The sequence below is a fragment of the Chenopodium album genome, chromosome 10 (assembly GCF_948465745.1).
Source record: "Chenopodium album chromosome 10, dcCheAlbu1.1, whole genome shotgun sequence".
Lineage (NCBI taxonomy): Eukaryota > Viridiplantae > Streptophyta > Magnoliopsida > Caryophyllales > Amaranthaceae > Chenopodium > Chenopodium album.
This window is the reverse complement of record NC_137843.1, coordinates 1,068,268-1,087,486: the sequence shown is the minus strand read 5'-3', so window position 1 is coordinate 1,087,486 and position 19,219 is coordinate 1,068,268. Positions and strand designations below refer to the sequence as shown.

The 19,219-nt window shown below is 33.4% G+C and overlaps 1 protein-coding gene and 1 pseudogene across 1 annotated transcript; both read left to right on the top strand.

The window, feature by feature from the left end:
• Positions 1-4,773: 4,773 nt before the first annotated feature.
• Positions 4,774-6,493, top strand: LOC145561854 (receptor-like protein 44 pseudogene; annotated as a pseudogene).
• A 4,488-nt stretch (positions 6,494-10,981) lies between these two features.
• LOC145561851 (DEAD-box ATP-dependent RNA helicase 16-like) lies at positions 10,982-19,133 on the top strand. Its single transcript, XM_081621970.1, has 15 exons — positions 10,982-11,210; positions 11,297-11,455; positions 11,549-11,638; positions 11,735-11,863; positions 12,027-12,127; positions 12,321-12,435; positions 13,208-13,339; positions 13,609-13,674; positions 13,822-13,998; positions 15,517-15,612; positions 16,678-16,815; positions 17,961-18,043; positions 18,215-18,252; positions 18,336-18,547; positions 18,688-19,133. The coding sequence occupies exons 1-15, from the start codon at positions 11,052-11,054 to the stop codon at positions 18,730-18,732; spliced, it is 1,740 nt and encodes a 579-aa protein (XP_081478096.1). The 5' UTR covers positions 10,982-11,051; the 3' UTR covers positions 18,733-19,133.
• Positions 19,134-19,219: the final 86 nt, after the last annotated feature.

The following is a 19,219-nucleotide window of genomic DNA, read 5'->3' as shown; positions in this document are numbered from 1 at the left end:
AGAAACTGAAAACTGAAAACAAAAAACAATGCCAATTTACGATTATGATTGATACTCCGTATTAGTTAATTTAACCCAGCATTTGATTAATGAAAATTATCCTAAATATATAGCAGGCGGCCGATTTGCATTAATATTTTATAGAAGAAAATAGTTAATAACAGAATCAGCCAAAGAAAAAGAGGCATATGGCCAATAAAATGAGCGCATATTACCTAACAAAAGCATATAATAATGTAAGGTAGCCCTCAAACATCTCCACTGGCCCATATCATGTATGTTTCATGTTTGGTAGATGAATAATGAATGTCAATGCAAATAAACATTAAACTTACTTGCATTATTTGCTGTTAACTAAACTGGACTTGTCACATCCTAACTTAGCTTGGTTCTTTCCCTCTGTCTCTTACGCATGACTTTTGAATACTCTACAATTTTGAATCTCCAAACTCTATTTATTACACACGTATTAACACACACCTATCAACAACATCATCATCATTCATTACATTAACTTCAGCATTAGCATTATTGGCAAAACTTCAACTTGATTTTTTTATGTTATGATTTAGGACATGTTAGAGTTGAGGATCAGGGATCGAGCATCTAACATACATTCAGGTAGTATTACGAGTATTACATATAGTAGATGGTAACATAAGATAATATACATAAAAGGGTTGTTGATTGTGATGGTACAAACTAAGACCATTAGTTCATAAAAGAAGGGAGAAATATGTAGCTCACAAGTTGCTCAAGTTTGACTCAAGCCCTTAGTGAATCTTCTTATGTATGTATGGGTAGTTAGATTTGCTCTTAGGCATGTTTTTTCACATTTAACTATGATGGATTATCAACTTTTATACTTCGGAATTTTTACTCATTTATAATTTACATATCGAGTACAAATTTACACTTCATCATTGAATTTATGCATTGAATAACATGAAAATCAAAAAATTGTTGCTAAAATTAGGAATTAGGAAAATTAATGGAGGGTGGGACAAAGCACTAACCAGTTCCTTTGGAATTGAGCGAAAAGCGCAGTGTTGCTAAAATACTGCTGATTCATGTCGGACGTCATGGCTAAGTATATGAAAAATTAGAAACACAAGAAACAGTGAAGCACCAAAGTAGATTATTTGTTCTGGAATAAATAGGACACGTGGGTCCATTTAACTTATATTCTGTGGTGTAATTGTGTTATGTTGTGCTTTGGACAATATACCCTAGTTTGCTAAATTCTTAATTAACTCTCATAATTATTTGTTGATACATTATGCTTACCAAGTACAACAGTACAGCTGAGTATTATCCAGAAATACTTGCGTGGACCTGGTTCACAATAATATTATTGTGGACCCGAGGTTTATACACACGCAACTGACATTATATTGAACATAGAGACCTTTATTTTTAACATAGTAACCTTTATTAAAAGTTGTATAACGTTTAATACTATTGTGAACTTGAAGTACGACGTTATGACCCTAATTTTAACATAGTGACCTTTATTATTAATATTGACCTTATAAAATATTTCATTAAAAAAATTAACCTCTTATAGCCTATATATTACCAAATGAACTATAGTTTATCTAATGTTAATGGTCCACAATAAATTAGTGTGAACCAGATTCATTTAAGAATTTGTACGTATTATCAGCCTGTGCATACTTGTAAGTTCCTAACATAACACACCCTTAGCTGTAATACTGTTAAAGATAATCCATTTTTTAAAGTTAATTACAAATATTTTATTCTACTAGTAACAACTACTTGTGGAAAATCTTCTCATATCTGAGACAAGAAGAAAGGTCCGATCTGATGGATAGGATACTCCGTATTATAATTTGCTTGTACAGAAGATACGTTGGTCATTTTCTTATAATGATGTTTTGATTTATTCGATAATACTCGTACTTTATGCCAAGTATTACGATAACATTTTATGGTTGATACATATGTATGAGTAAAGACCAAATACGGTCCCTAAAGTTTGGTATAAGTTTGATTTAGGTCCCTTAACTTTCAAAAGTCTGATTTAGATCCCTCCACCACCACTAAACACTTATTACGGCGAAAAAATTAAAGACTAGGCAAAGTTTAGGGACTAAAATGCTGAGTTGTCAAATGAAGGGGAAAGTTTAGGGATTTTGCCCATATGACATGTCTTTTTATATTAAGAATTGTGAAAGTTTAGGGACCTTGGCATTAAATATTTTTTAAGGGGAAAGTTTAGAGACTCAGCAAGATATGTGGCGTAATGAAACACCACAAAAATAAAACGACGCGCTTTCGTCTTCGCTTTGCCCCAAAAATAAAACTACAATAGTAACTTCCACCACCACATCCACCGCCACTACATAAACCACCATCATTACACCACAACTGTCTTAAACTAATAAAAAAAACCAAAATTCCAACAAATCTAGAAAAGCTAGTCAAAGTGAAAAGAAAAAAAAAATCAAATCGAAAACAAAAATAAAGGATTAACCCATGTCAAGTTCACGAGACGACAACCACCTTGAAGTTTGGATAATATAATATATACTTATAATTTTATAGGTTATAGCTTTGGATGCATTGGTAAGTTGGAGGCTTGAAGATCTAGAGGTGGTGCGTGGTTTTCGGTGAGAGTGATGGCGGTGTAGGTGGTTTTCACTGAGAGTGGTGGGGTATTGGTCAATCTCAATGCGAGTGGTGATGGTTTTGGTGAGAGTGATAGAGGTTTTGGTGGTTTTTGATTGGGGTGTTGATGGTTTTGGTGTTTCGTTTTTGACGGCAGCAATATTGGTCGTTCGTTGATGGTGTTGGTAGGGGTTTTGGTGGTTTTCATAGGGAGTAACTGGGTTTTTGGTGATTTTAGTGGGAGTAGTACAGTGGGGAATTTGGTGGTTTTGGTGGGGGTTTAGGTTCTTTTCGGTGGGAGAGGGTGGTGCTAGTGAAAGTGGGTTGGATATGTAGGGTGGTGGAGTTTTAAAAATGGGAAAGGTAAGAAGTTGGGGGGAGAGAAACATAAAGTTATACCAAAATCAGACTTTTGAAAGTATAGGAACCAAAATCAAACTTTTGGCAAAGTTTAGAGACCGTATTTTATGTTTACTGGATATACAAAATACTGTATTTAATACAAGTTAATTGTTTTTCTATTTCAACTTTACTATAAATACTTCCTGTCATGAAGATAATCACAAACTCGTGCAACTATACAAAGCTTTTAAGTCATTAATGGCTAATGGCTAAGAATAAGATCATGGTGCGCGACATACTCACGCATTATGCAACTATCAAATGACTTTTTTGCCCTTTTAAAATAATTAAGTAAAACATGGTTTTGGCTACAACTCAAAAGCCACCAAATATGATTAGGATAAGCCCCACCAAAGAATATAAAATATGTTTTGTGAACTTAATTCTTTATTCCATTGGACAAAAAGTATAATAAAATCACAAAGAATACGTATTAAATCACCTATATTACGACTCGAAATTGCTAAAAAGAGGGGAGAAAATCTTCTCCCTAATCACGCCTAAATGCACATGCTTGAGCGTATGATGTAATTCTTGCACCAAAAAGTTCTCCATTGTGGACTCCTTTTGCTAAAAGCGAAATTATGATATCGATATGTTAGGGCATACCGGCATATCTTAGATCTTAATCCATCTTATATTTCGTAATTAACTTTAGGAAATTTTGACTATAAATACCATCAAATACATACTTTGATTTTTGGTACCTATTTAAAGTTTTATTTTATTTTGCTATTCAAAAAATCTAAAATTTTACTTTCTTCGTTTTCTTTTACTTGCAACACAACCTCTAGACACACAGTTTTAGGAAGTGATTAATGAAGGTAAACAAACTTTTTTAAAAATATAATTTTAATACTATGATTAGAAAGGGATTAAGTATCATCTGTTAAAATTATTTTGATTAATTTAGTTGTTTACACCATGTAACTTTGACCTTAACGTGTGTGCCACAAGATGACTGTGTAGCAATTATTTAGAAACGGAGAAAATTGATTTTACTTTATTAAAGTTCAGATTATTATAAGGAGATATGAGTACTATATAAGTTGGGATTATTTAAAGAAAATGGGTCAAAGTTGAGATTATTATAGATCAATTTTTCCTATTTTTAATCAAGTCTAATAAGTTCTACTGAATAGATTTCGTATGACAACATAAAACTTTCAATTTTATGAAGGTAAATAGAATGAGTCTAAGACACAAGTGGAGAGGAATTGGGGGAATTTGTAAGCAGCGGAATTTAGTGAATAGTAGTACGGATTAGGACCTGTTCTCTTCAGCTTAATTTCAGTTCAGTTCAGTTCAGTTTTTAATTTTCCTCTCTTATAAAATATTCATTTCAGCTCAATTCAGCTCAAATCAATTCAGTTCCTAATTTTCTTCTCTCATAAAATATTCAGTCTAGTTCAGTTTAGCTCAGCTCATCTCAGTAAATCAGAATAGACCGTAACTATTCCTCCATTTTTTTATAGTTGCAACACACACTTTTTTTCACGGTATTTAAGAAATGTGGGGTTCACATGATATAATACACTTTAAAATGGGCCACGTGCTTTAAATAAGGGAAATAGTATAGTTTTTCTCTAAACTAACTTTCCATTTATAGTGTGTTGCAAGTATTGTGACATTTTCATTTTTGAAAAGTGTTGTAAGTATTAAAAAATGGAGAAAGTATTATTAGTACAGAAATTGAGTACACATTAATCTGTAAAACAAACGGAAAGTTAAGCGCAGAATGACGCATTCACCCTCGAATTCCATTCATTTCCATATTTCTTTCCTGAATTTCAGCTTCACTTCTCCCTGAAACCAACACCAAAAACAACCAACCCAATACAAAACTCACAGCTCCCACCTTCTCCACACACTCTCTCTCTCTCCTCTCCAAATCACCCACCACTCTCCTCACTTAAAAATCAAACTCCCCCAAAAATCACAAAATTAACCCACCAAATTCAAATTCAAACCTATGAAAAAACACCACCACCGTCAACACCACCACATCTCCGCCGTATTCTTCCTCCTCCTCCTCCTCCATGTCCACCCCTCAACCTCAGATCCAAGCGACGAAGCCTGTCTATCCCAGCTCTTCGCCTCCTTCCAAGACCCGGCCCATAATCTCAAAAACTGGACCCAACCCAACTTCGCCAACCCATGTAACGGCTTCGACTCTCACCTCCAAGGCGCCACTTGTAACAACGGCCGCATCTTCCGCCTTTCTCTCTCCTCTCTCTCACTCCAAGGTACCATCTCTCCTTCTCTCTCTAAATGCAATAACCTCCAAACCCTTGACCTCTCCTCCAACTCTCTCTCCGGCGAGATCCCTTCCGAGCTAAAAGACCTTTCTAACCTCGCCGTTCTCAATCTCTCCGGCAACCGTCTCTCCGGTCAGATCCCTCCCTCACTCTACCTCTGCGCTTACCTTAATGTCATCGACTTACATGGGAACCAGCTAGTGGGGCCCATTCCTCAGCAACTGGGTCTCCTCGTGCGACTCAACACTTTCGATGTGTCGTATAATAAGTTGTCCGGGGTGATTCCGCCGTCGATTGGGAATCGGAGTGGGACGTTGCCGAGGTTTAATGCGACGTCGTTTCAAGGGAATAAGGATTTGTACGGATATCCGTTAGAACCGTACAAAAATAGAGGGTTGTCTGTGATGGCGATAGTTGGAATTGGGCTTGGAAGTGGGCTTTTGAGCTTGATTGTTAGTTTTACAGTTGTTTGTATTTGGTTAAAGGTTTCTGAACAGAAGATGGCTGCTGCTGAAGAAGGCAAGATTAGCCACCATATGCCTGATTATTGATTTCTTTTTCTTTTTTTAATTTTTGGATTTTTAATTTTATTTGCTGGGAAATTGTTTGTTAGTATAAGATAAATATAGGTTGTTTAGTTGACATTTTTCCAGTTTGTATGAATTTGATCTTAGTCGCTACTGATCTTCATTTTCAGAGGGAGGGTAATTGAATTATGGTTTTGTTACATGATTTGACTTTTTTTTTTTGGGTGGTTTAAAGGAATTTTGTTTTGTTTTTTTTTAGTTCGGAAATCGACAATGTACAGAGAAAAGAATTGAACATGTGAGACATTCATAAATTAGTACAATACCAGTATATACGAGTTTATGTTGAATGCTTCCAATTATTATTACTCGTATATTTTTTTTTTTTCTGAATTCTTTTCTTTTCTTATTACTCGTATTATTATTGTCGTGTATGGGTAAAAAAAAATGTCGTGTGAATCAAAATTTACGGCCTTGTCTGACAATTACCGTCCTAAATTACCTAATATAATGGACATTCTCTTTGTCTTCCATTTAATTGTTGGGTTTATTAGTTGTTTTAATTGCGATTGTGCTAGTAGTTGAGACCTACAAGAAATTCCGATTGATAACTTTAGGTTGTCATGTTTTCCCCAAGATGATTATCTTTATCAAACTTAATTAAATTGTCTGAAATTATATTATGGATTTGTCATGTACAACTGTACAAGTACTATGTAATTGTTCTCATCACCATATTATTTGACTATTAGTGAAATAAACCCAATTTTCGGATTGAATTTCAAAAAAGTTAATTACGAGTCAATGAGTTTTGATGGAGTTAAGGCAATTGGCGAGCCTTTAAGTTTCCAAATACGAGTACATGAGCAGTTTGGTCATGGAATTTTGATGAGAATCATAAATTGTTGAGATAGGAAGGCTGAGGTTAAGGACCACTAGTATAGTTGGATACTTGAGCCACAAGTTGTCATTTTCTGAGTGGGAAATTACGCAGGCTATGGAGAAAGTGACCGAAAGTTTCGTTGATACTGTAATGCTTTAGTGGGTGATATCATTGGTATATTGCCATTCTGCTGGTTTTTTTAGTAACGCTAATAATCATTCCACAGGGTCTGGTCCCTAAATAACTCGAAGAATCAATTACAACTTGTTTGTGGAAAACACATCAAATTAACCTTACAACAAAAATAAGGAGTACGGAGTAATAAGTTTATGAAATATGATAAAGATGACGTAACAACAATCTTGATATACTAAACAACGTAAACTTACTTAACTCGGGTGAAAGAATAGTAGATCAGAGTACCTTTTAAGGCGTAAGGAGTGTTTCGGTGCGTGGAGTGGCTCTTAGGATTGTCTAGTAGTTAAGAAGGTTTTGGTAAATGCGAATATGGGGTGGTGGGAGACCAAGACCCTTTGGAATGGGGAGGAAACACTTTTGTTTTTGTATGGGTTTCTTGAGATTCCATGGACGTGCTTTTAGCCAGAAACATTCTCAAGGAGTATATTGCAGGTATTGTAGTATAATACTAGTATCACTACTATAGTTTGACCCACCTATCTACAGTACTCTCATATTTTTTTAAGATATATATTTTTTGAAGTTTTCCATTGTACTATTTTGATTTTTTTTTTTTTTAATTGATTTCTTCATTACATTGCTCACTTAAATTCTCTCTTTTTCCCCTCTTTAGCAAACATGTACGTGACCTAGCTGCTGCTTGTTGGGTATAAACACACATGAAAATGTGCACAATAAGTTAATGAGCTAATGTTAGTATTGTACTTTTACTTCCCATAGCAATATACTCCTTTGGTTACACAATATATTTGGATAGTTTGTTAATTACTAGTCAGTGCTTTTTTTTTTTTTTTATTACCACTTGTGCTAATATATGCCGCTAATTACACAATATTTTGAATATTTAGTATAAGTGTCGTTAACATCCATTGAAAATAAATGTCAAAGATTTGAAAAATTATTTTAAGTCCAAAAGAATATATGACGCTCTTTGCTAAAAATTATCCCTTTTTTCGTCATGCATACACAACATATGCTTGTTCCAAATTATTCTTTTTTAAAAAAATATATTGGTATCCCATTAGTCATAAAACCAATCCTAATTCTAAATATTCATTTCTCACTCTTTAATTATATACTTGTACTAGGTTAAGTCCCGTGCCATGCACGATTATAATTAAACTTTACAACAAAAATTATAAAGAATGGTTTTTTTTTTTTTTTTTTTTTAGGGAAATAAAGAATGGTTGTTAATTTAACAATAATTTATCCAAAAAAAAATAATATTTGTGACAAAATAACTTGAATTTTAATTTATACCAAATGCGTAAAGGTTATTATTTTGAATTTTATAAAAAAATAATTTAGTAATAGAAATTTAGAAGCTATTAGGTTTTATATAAGAAAATGAAAATATAAGCTTAGGTTAGTAACCGTATATGTCTTACAAAAAAAGAAAAAGAAAAAGAAAAAGGTTAGTACTCGTATACGAACTCATATACATACATTTGTCCTTATATTTTTGTTGACACACTTTGACCGGCATTAAATGAAAATTTAGTTGATTACTTTAGGATAATTAGTATTCCGTAATCAACTTTTTAAAAATATATTTATAGTGAGTAGTAGCGGTTTTTATTTTAATTTTAATAATCACATTGCATAAAATGTGTAGAGTAATTAAATTGAAGTTTTCAATATATGTTGAGTTAAAATATTTTACACTATTCATGTGTCATCATTTACTTAATTTATTTTACCAATATACAATATAAATATGATCATATATTATGTTGTTGGATTTGTCATATTGTCTGCTTATATATATATATATATATATATATATATATATATATATATATATATATATATATATATATATATATATAAAATCATAATTTTTAATAATCTCTAATTAAAAATTTTGATAATTAAAGTTGTGTCTTGGCAAATGTGCAAATCCAACTCTAGTCTTTTAAAAAGGAGGGAGTATAATATAATAAAATAATTTTGTTCAGTTGTTTGTATAAACGTTATGTATAATTTTAAGATTCATACAAATTACGCTACTAAAATGATTTTTCTATTTTTAATTAAAATAAATTTTAATTTATGTTAGTACTAGGTTAAATCCCGTGCCATGCACGGTAATTTTTAATACTTATCATTAGTTTAACACTATTATTTAATTATAAAAAATTATACCTAATTGCAAAATAGGATGAAAGTTCTTTAGTTACAAAAAAAATTTATCACACTAAAGAAAACAGAGAGAATAATATATGCACGACTAATAAAAATAACTATGAATTTCATTACAAAGTTATAGATAGCAAACTATTATTGCATAATATTGTATAAAAAAATAGGAAAATTTGTTAGAAACAACCTTTTAAAGTGTTCACTTTATTTAAAACAACCTTTTAAATATTTTTTTACAAATTCAGACCACATTATAATTTTTTTTTATCAAAGACAACCTAATGCTAATTTTCGGCGTTGACTCTATTTTTCCGATGTTGACAACGAGTGTATGAGACATGTGACCTCATATATTGCTAATTAAACCCCTTTCCCTCCAATTCACTCGTACTAAATCCCCTCCTCTCTCAAAGTAATTTGTCACTTTGAAGGGTTTTAATAGGAGTTAATTGGAGGGGAAAGGGGTATAATTAGCAATATATGAAGTCACGTGCCTCACACACTCGTGGTCAACATCGGAAAAATAGAGTCAACGCCGAAAACTAGCATTAGGTTGTCTTTGGTAAAAAAATTTTATAATGTGGTCTGAAGTTGCAAAAAAAAAATTTAAAAGGTTGTTTTTAATAAAATAGACACTTTAAAAGGTTGTTTTTGACAAATTTTTCAAAAAAATAATATCTTTGTTTGAATGTGTACAAATGGAATACACTTATCAAATAGGAAATGTAATATTATTGTATTTTGTATTAAAAACTTCTCTAAAAAGCTTTGACCAAAAAATTAAAAAAAAAAAAATTAAAAAAAAAATTTGGAGGGAAAATTTTTAACCAAGAGATGACATGTATTATGAATGAATTCTAAATTTCTAACTCAATACTATGTTGTAAGTCATACTTTTAAAAATCTTCAGAGGCCAGTTGAAACCTGAGAACATAGCACCATCCTTACCTAATCATGCTCTCAGGCGATAATTGGAATTTTCACCATAGTGGTAGAAGAAAGAGGTCCATCCCTAAGTGTAACCACTCTTGCCATCCACAATTCTCAAAACTTATCACTCCTATTAAAGTTGAAAATAAAAGCACAACGGAAGGAAATAAACAATGAATTGGAACAACTTATCTCGTTGTCGGATCAATTGAGGTGTCGTGACGAGTCACTGTCCTAAGTCAGAAAAACCCCAACTACGGTGGCTAGACTACGGGTTCTGACCCCAGGGTTAACACCTCCTCCGTCGGCAAAGGCACACTCCAATGGACAGAGTGAGATCCGTCTTTGTTGGCTGAGATCTTGGAACAATTTTAGACAAGATACTATTTAGAGAGAGAAAATAAGTAAGTAGAAGACTCCTTTTTAGAAGTAAGTAGAAGACTCCTTTTTTACACACCTACTTGAAAGTAAAAACTTGGTTTTTATAACTAGTAAAAGGAACGTTAAAATTAATATGAAAATTAAGAGTTTTGTAACTGAAAAATTACTTGACAATAAACTCTTAATTTTGTAACAGCTATCGTATTATTTATAAGATTGTAACAGACAAAATCTTACTAGTAAATGTGGTAACGTTGACCAAGGGGAATAATCATCAATTATGAGCACTATAATTTTAATCAAAAGTTTGGAATAAATCTCCAACAACAAAACTCGAAAACAACTCGATGCTTAATACCACAATCAGGCAACATCTACATTGAACTAATTGCAAAATGAGAAGAATAGATAGAAACGGAAGAAGTTGTTCACACAAAATTTCATAAACGATCAGTATTTTAAAGCAAACTTTGAACCCCCTTGCCTTTTGTTGTGTCTAGTAGGAGTAATATCAAGATATTTGGCCCAATCAGAAAGCCCTACAATTCAAGTTTTATGATGGCCCGTAGATTATTACTGGGTTGATCATATCATATTATCTCATTCCTTCCTTTCTTCTAAAAACTCTAAAACCCTAAACCCCAATTTTCTCTTTTACTCGTTTCTCTCTGTAATCTCCTCACCTTCAGACCTTCTTCAATGGAGAATTCAACGACTCAGAAAGAAGAAATTGAAGTAGACGAAGATAACCAGAGCTTCGAGGAACTAAGCTTGGATCCTCGTCTTCTTCGAGCACTTATTAAGAAAGGAATCGAAAAGCCAACACCAATTCAGCGTGTCGCCATTCCCCTAATTCTCGTAAGTTCTTCTTCTACATTCGTTAATCTTCAAATTAAACCCTAATTTTCAAGGAATTTGTTCACAAATTGGGTGAATTTGAACAGGAAGGTAAGGATGTGGTTGCCAGAGCTAAAACTGGGTCAGGGAAGACATTTGCGTATCTACTTCCATTGCTCCAGAAACTATTTTCGGATACCGGCTCGAATAACCGCCTCGGTCCTGCCGCATTAGTTCTTGTTCCCACCCGAGAATTATGTCACCAGGTTTTGAATTTAATTTATTCATGCTTTCATTTTTCTAATGTGGGTTTAATTTGGGGATTTAGGGTTTTTGATTTGTGATTAAAATTTATACAGGTTTATTCTGAAGTGACGTCTATTATAGAATCGTGTAGAGCTCAGTTGAAAGTTGCTCAGCTTACTAGCACTATGTCAACTATTGAGATGGTTAGTTGTCATTTATAAGCTCTTTTTTAAGTTGTTCGTTTTTGCTGTAATTTGAGCATGTTATTAATGATTGATGTCGTTTGTAAATTCTATCAGAAGCAGGCGCTGTCCGGCCCTGCGGATATTCTGGTGTCAACACCTGCTTGTGTGCATACTTGTTTGAAAGCTGGTGCTCTTCAACCGAAAGCCATTCAGGAATCTCTTTCTATGCTGGTTCTCGATGAGGTTAATCTTGATTTTAGTATCTCTTTGTTGTTGATACTTGTTGTCTCTCTCTTTTTTTTATAGAGCCGGGCAAGCTGTGGAGCGTTGATGTATTAGTTTTAGGCTAGCAGTTATTTGTGGCACTGATTATTTTCCATATTTATAAACTTGTGTTTATGTTCAGGCAGATCTCCTGTTGTCTTATGGATATGAAGATGATCTAAGATCTCTTACAGCCCATGTCCCTAGACGTTGTCAATGCCTCTTGATGTCTGCTACATCAAGGTTTGTTCTTTTTTATATTTATTAATATTTTTTTTTCCTTTCTTGATTCATGAATCTCTGTTATCTTTCTTGGCTCTTTAAGATTGATCAACGAATAATTTTTCTAGAAGTGAATTCCATGGGGGATAACACTTTTATATGTATTTATAATTTCTTAATATGCCTGATTAATATTTCTTTATTACCTATATAGTGCTGATGTTGAGAAGCTGAAGAAACTTATTCTACACAATCCCTATATTTTGACTTTGCCAGAGGTTGGTGGTACCAATGATGAACTTATTCCTAAAAACGTGCAACAGTTTTGGGTAAGAGTTATTTTGTATGTATTATGATCTAAACGTTACCCCATACTTCATTTTGATAAAGCATCCCTGTTTTTGTGTCAGCTTAATTATCATGAAATGTTGAGAATTATACTTATGAATCATAAATAATTTACGAAGAAACTCCATGAACTAGCATGTGGATTTCAGAACCATTAAAAGACTTTTTGGGGGAAATAATACAAAGTGACAGAAAACTTATTTATTATGGATCTTTGAGTGGGAAAGACTTATGACCCCTTAAAAATTGAGACAGTCAATACTGAAGAGTAGGAAAATGCCTACTGCATTAGTAATTTGAAGAAATATACATGTACTGTGATTTTGTGATGGGGATAACTTCTATGTGGTGCTGTCTCGATGCCTTTGTTTTTTCAATTTTACTTTTTGTTTTGCGTTAGATATTGATTGTAGGGTGATGTGAACACCAAGTTGATCTTTCTACTATTATCCTGTAAACAATAAGCAAAACAAATACTTGTTCTAATTATGACTCAAAATGACTTTGCAGGAAGTTCAGTGAATTCAATGTGTTTTGTTGTTTGTATAATAAGTATACTCATGAACAGCTTCATCTCTCCATGTTTCCTCCTCGTGATTTTAATGTTTATGAAAGTTTAGGAATCATTGTGTTCCTTTTTTTTTTTTTTTTTTTTTGGCCCAATATGTGTTTGTTGTCAGTTACGGGTTATGTGCTGCTTTTATATTCTTTATGCAATAAATTTACTTTTCTTTCTTTTTTTTTTCCCCCTAGATTTCTTGCAGTGCTCATGATAAGTTCATCTACATTCTTGCCCTTTTAAAGCTGGAATTGGTTCAGAAGAAAGTACTCATCTTCACTAATACAATCGACATGGGATTTAAGTTAAAACTCTTTTTAGAAAAGGTATTGCTATTTTTTTATTTTTTATTTTATTTTTATAATACCTTCACAATGACTGATAATGATGTGCTCATTTTCGGGATGTTTGGCATAATGTAAATGAACTTTCATTTTGATTATTAATGACTGAATTGAGGATATAAACTTTGGGCCAAGTGTCCTTGAACCTTGCTCGAAGTTTGATTAAATGTGGCCACAATAGGTAATGTTGAGTACTGATTTCATGTCAAGGTTTTTTTTTTTTTTTTTTAATATTTACATCTGTATGGCAGTTTGCTATCAGATCAGCTGTTCTAAATGCTGAGTTGCCCCAAAATTCTAGGCTTCATATGCTTGAGGTATGAGCTGTCTCCGCCATTGCTTTAGCCTTCAATTTAGTTGGACCTTGTGCAACTTGTGCTACCTATGCCCTTGGCTGGCTATTTCCTTTAAAAATTTGGACTTTGGGACATTGGTTCTTGACCCTGTAGCTCTTTGTTGACCAGGAATTTAATGCAGGTCTTTTTGATTACTTAATTGCAACTGATATCAGCCAAGCTGGAAAGGATCAGGAGGTTAGTGAGAAAAAATCGGAAGGAAAAAAATCCAACAAATGCAGGAAGCTAAAATTGGATGCAGAATTTGGTGTAGTGAGAGGCATAGACTTCAAAAATGTGCACACGGTATGTGAATTTTTTTTTGTATTAATATGTGCGCTTTAGGTTGTTGATCTATGCTACGTTCATATTTTCAAGGCCCTGTGATTATTTAATTCATATCACATGTTATCTAACATTTTGTTCATACGACTATACGTGGCATTCTCTGTTTTAGCCTTTTGTGCTAGCCAACAGATCTTTTCCTTGTGGTAGCATATGAGAAAGATCATAGCTCTGACTTTTGCATAATTTAGTTCTAGAATAGCATGTAACTACATGTTCACTCTTAGGTGTATAGTTGGTGGACTCTAATTTTAATTCAGAAATATTTATATACCTAACAAGACTTGAGTTTGTGATCTGCAGCTCACATTCTCCCAACTAAACAAGGGTCTACAATCAAGACCTATTCTTTGATCAATATGCAACTTGTTGGAAGGAGTAATAGAATGACCGTTAACAAAGTACAACAAGTTTGTCGTTGGGATTTGTTAATGGTTTAGTCATCTTCCGGACATGTATTTTTATGATCCTAATCAATCTGTCATTGCTACTGTTAATCATCATTATCTATAGTAGTTGTGTATTGATCAAAGTTTAAGGTTTTGGTTGCTTGTTACTACTTCTCTTAATATTTTAGTTGTAGTGCATGATCTAGTTTTAACTTCTCAACGCTGTTATCCAAAATAATTAATTTAAAATGATTTTATGTATGCACTAATAATTGGTAAGATTTTGAGCGACAATACTTGCATCTTGTTGGAAGCTATTATAAAAACACTCGGTGAATAAAATTGAAATCGTAAAGGATACAGCCAAACTGTAAGAACCATAAATTGATAGACAAACTAATTGTTACGAATATCAGCTAAGTGGAAACTGATCATTACTCCACCGCGCATTTCTCTTTCCTATTTTCAAAGGGAAAACTTTTAATTCAGCATTTTAATTCTTTGTTTTGTTTCTATTTGAAGTCAGTTTGTTTTGTTTTGATTTTAAGTAGGGTTTTAGTTTGTCATATTTTTAGAGATCAGATTCAAGTCTTAATTTACTTTTTTGATCTGTGAAGTTGGGTAATTATAGTAATGTCAATGAAGATGTTGCATTTCCTAATTTTCTTACAAGCTATCTTTGGACAATTATGTTAACATGAAACAGGATTTTGAATTTATGTGTTAATTCATTTCAATTATCTCCCTTCTTTGTTTGGGAGACATAAGCTTGAGATGAATAAGGCTGTTGCTCTATGATGGAGTTTATCCTGGAAGCATTTGTAACATTAGCTGCAGAAATTCTTGATTGACCTCTGGAGCACATGGTATGATTACTGTTTGATGCCAGAATGTGGTTATATTGACTCTTGAATTGGCTTTTTTGTGCATCACACAGCATCAATTACATAATGTGCTGCTGCTATATGATAGCTACAGGCTATTCACACTTGACTTAGATAGAGTGATTATCTGCTTTGAATTACTTGAGTGGTCTTGTTATAACACACTAACAACACCTGGACTTTCTCCTTTATTTGTTTGTTTATAGGTTATAAATTTTGAGATGCCTCGAAGTGTCGCTGGATATGTGCATCGAATTGGACGCACTGGAAGAGCTTTTACTACTGGAGCATCTGTTTCTCTTGTAAGTTTCGTTAGGTAGCATATACATTGTTTTATAAGAGCATTAAACAGTGACGATTTAGTGATTTCATATATTGTTTGTGACTACAGTCATATCTTTTAGTTGAATGCTGGAAAAAAATGTTCAAGCAACACTTCCTGCTTCTTTTTTCTTTCCCCTATATTGGCTTAGGCATATAAATTCCTAATTTATAGACCCTGGATATGATAGGAACATGTACAAAATATATGCAAAACTCACTGGCAACTCCCATTTGATAATCTGGAGGGGTAATTAACCTTACATCATACCAGGTTGCGGAGCGGTGACTTGACTCTTAAATCTCTCAATGGTGGTTCACATTTTAAGCTTCTCTATGTTTTGGAAAGATGTTCAAATAGTAGAGCAATCATTTTGTATCTGACAGCTTGTCTTCTTTTTTTAATTTGTCCTGTGTAGTTCTAGAAATATTTATTCTTGTCAAAAAAAACATGTTCTGAAGTATGGTGATATGCATGTGATTAGATGTTGCCTACTGCCTATGATGTTTACTCACCCTGGCCAGCTTTTTCGGGCTTTAGAACAATAAAATTTACTTTATGGTAAAGAACAACATTACATTGAAATTGTGTCCTTTCTGAGCATGATGCTTATTAATTTGTTGATCCTTACCTGTGGATTGGTGAAACAATGCAGATGTAAATGACTGTTTAGTGCAAAGCAGAGCTAAATTTTGCAATTCAACCCAATAATGAATTATGTTTGGCTTACCATGTGAAATTATTACAACTGCTTTCCATATAATCGAGTTTTCATTTTTTTTTCTTCTATGTTCTGGGAGACCATATGGTTTATTTATATACAAAAGTCGTGTCTTCACAGCGAGGAAGAACATATGTGTTATAGTTACTGGTATTTACTTGCTCATTTGAGTTCAGTTCCTTAAATCATAACTGTTCAATATCTGATTTTTATTTTAATCTTATGTTTCTCCTATTTTGATAACTTAACGATGAGCAGGCTTGTGCTTGATAAAATTATGAATGCTTTGGTTGTTGGTGTTCTGATATTTTCATTATATGGTAGGTCTCTCCAGACGAGATGGAAGCTTTTGATGAGCTAAAGGCTACACTTGCAGAGAAAGCAAGTGATGATACCAACTATATTGCTCCATTTCCCCTACTCACAAAGAATGCGGTGGAATCGTTGAGATATCGAGCTGAGGTATTTCTTTAACATCTGTTCGTTACTTCGTACACTGTATAACTACTGTCAAATTTGTTTTTTGTGATTGAGGAAGGGGTTTGACTCAAATATTAACAGTTATATTTTATATATAAGATTGAAAGGAATGACCTCCACTGTCAATAACTCCTCCTCGCTCTTTAGCCTTGCTCAATTAAAAATTATTTCTATCCTGAGATTGAGCACTTTTCATGATTTGTAATCCTTGTACTGTTTTTAAAGTATATGGGTCAACAAAACTTACTTCTTTAAATGTGACTGGCATAGATTACCTCCTTTGCTTTATGAATTAGATTCAACAATTACTTTGGTATAGTCAATTCAAGCCTTCATTATCATTGTGTTCACTCTTGATACTTTACTATCTTTAGTATTTTCCCATCCTTCACTGGTCTCGCTTCTCTTTCTTTCAGTCCATTTCCAGTGGTATATGTGGTGATGTAGAAGGTCATTTTGACAAGTATTTCAAATAAAGGATAATATACCTTAGTACTTTGAAAGTCATCTCCATTAAAGAATAGTGATTCTTTGGAATAGATTGATGTTGGAGGTTAGGATTGTGAAAAAGACTGCTAGTCTATCTGTGCCAGAAGAACTGCTTAGCTTCTTTTGTTTGTATGAGTTATACTGCTATAGTGCTTTTGAAGGGCTTTTTCTTATGGGAGCGTCTTTTTTAGCAATTGGAGCTCTTGGGTTGACCTTGTAGATGTGAATATGTGATATGCAGACTGGAAACCAATGGAAGTTGGGTGCTGTATTAGGAAGTTAGGAACTGATTTGAAAATGGACCTCTATTCTTCAAATATTTATTTCAGCTAGAGGTTGAGAAAAAATTATATTGTTGGGAAGGATTTATTATTATTATTATTATTATTATTGTTATTGTTATTGTTATTGTTATTTTTTTATTTTTTTTTTGTGGGGGGAGGGGGGGGGGGGGGGGGGGTTATATGTTTTTTTATGGGTCAAAGCTGTATGTATTGACTCAGTATTGTTAGCACAACTGCATAAATTATGTTCTGCATGTGTACATATTTTTGTTTTTGAAGAGGAATAAATTGAGCTTACTTTTTCCCCCCCAAAAGTCAAAGGTACATTGTTGAAGCATTGGTTTCAATTTATAGGATGTGTTCAGGAGTGTGACTAGTTTTGCTGTACGAGAATCTCGGGCACAAGATCTAAGGAACGAGATGCTCAACTCTGAAAAGTAAGTTTTGGCTTCTGCTGTATTTGACTATTTGTTACACTTACTTTTATCTTAAAAAGGACTGTTTGTACTTTGTGATTTATGAAACAATTCTATTCCTGTGGAGAAGCTTTATGCTGTATTGACTGACTTGACACTGATCTTGTTGTTGCCGTGCAATTTTTTGTTCAGGTTGAAATCCCATTTTGAAGCTAATCCTAGAGATCTAGGTAACTAATTGTCTAGATAATTTTCAATTTCTGCTTAATATCTTATATATTTGGATTTTAAAGAGAGAGTCTCGTCTATACAGATCTTTTAAAGCATGACAAAGTCCTCAGCAAGAAGGAACCTCCGGCGCATCTGCGTGATGTTCCTGAATATTTATTGGACCCAACCACACAAGAAGCAAGCAAGATTGTCAAACTTGCTCGAGCAGCAATGGGTAATAATAGAAAGCCTGGACAACAGGGTTTAAAGAGAAAATCGAGGAAGCGAGATCCCCTCAAGACATTATCAGCCGAGGTATTTTCTTTTCATCTTTGGCAAAATCCTTCTTCATAGAGGAAAATGAAGACTTTTCCGAATCTGCTGTTCATTGTTTCTGCTTAAAATGACAATTTGATCGAAGCAATGTAATTTTGATGTTTGCTTATATATTATAGGGACCAAAGCAACGAAAAAGGGTTAAGAGGAACAATCAGAAATGACCACAATCTTAACTGAGAAATGTTTCCAATTTTGGCATCATACTAGACGGTGTATACGAGTCTTGATATGGTAGCGAAAACAGGGTTCTCAACTTGGTGCAAAATACGGCTGAGAAATCTGTACTCAAGTTTGAACCTGCTGATGCTTCTCCAAATCTCCAGGCAGAGGAACCAAAAGTCTGTCCATATACTCTGCATTTCCAGATTCATTTTGTTAGTTGTAGAGAAAAATGTACTCTCTCCATCCGAAAATAAATATCACTGATATACAATTCAAAGTTTTATTCGGATGAAGGTAATATTTATTCCCAATCTATGCTGGTGTTTCTCAAGGTTTTTCATACCCAAATGTGTAATAGATTAATTCACCAAATTATATAAGAAATTTTGGCTTTACGGTATCTGCTACTTTGCTAGCCCCTCTACCCTTCTTCAAGTCAACATATTTACCCCATGTAATCATTGCGTATACTCGAAAATCCAAATC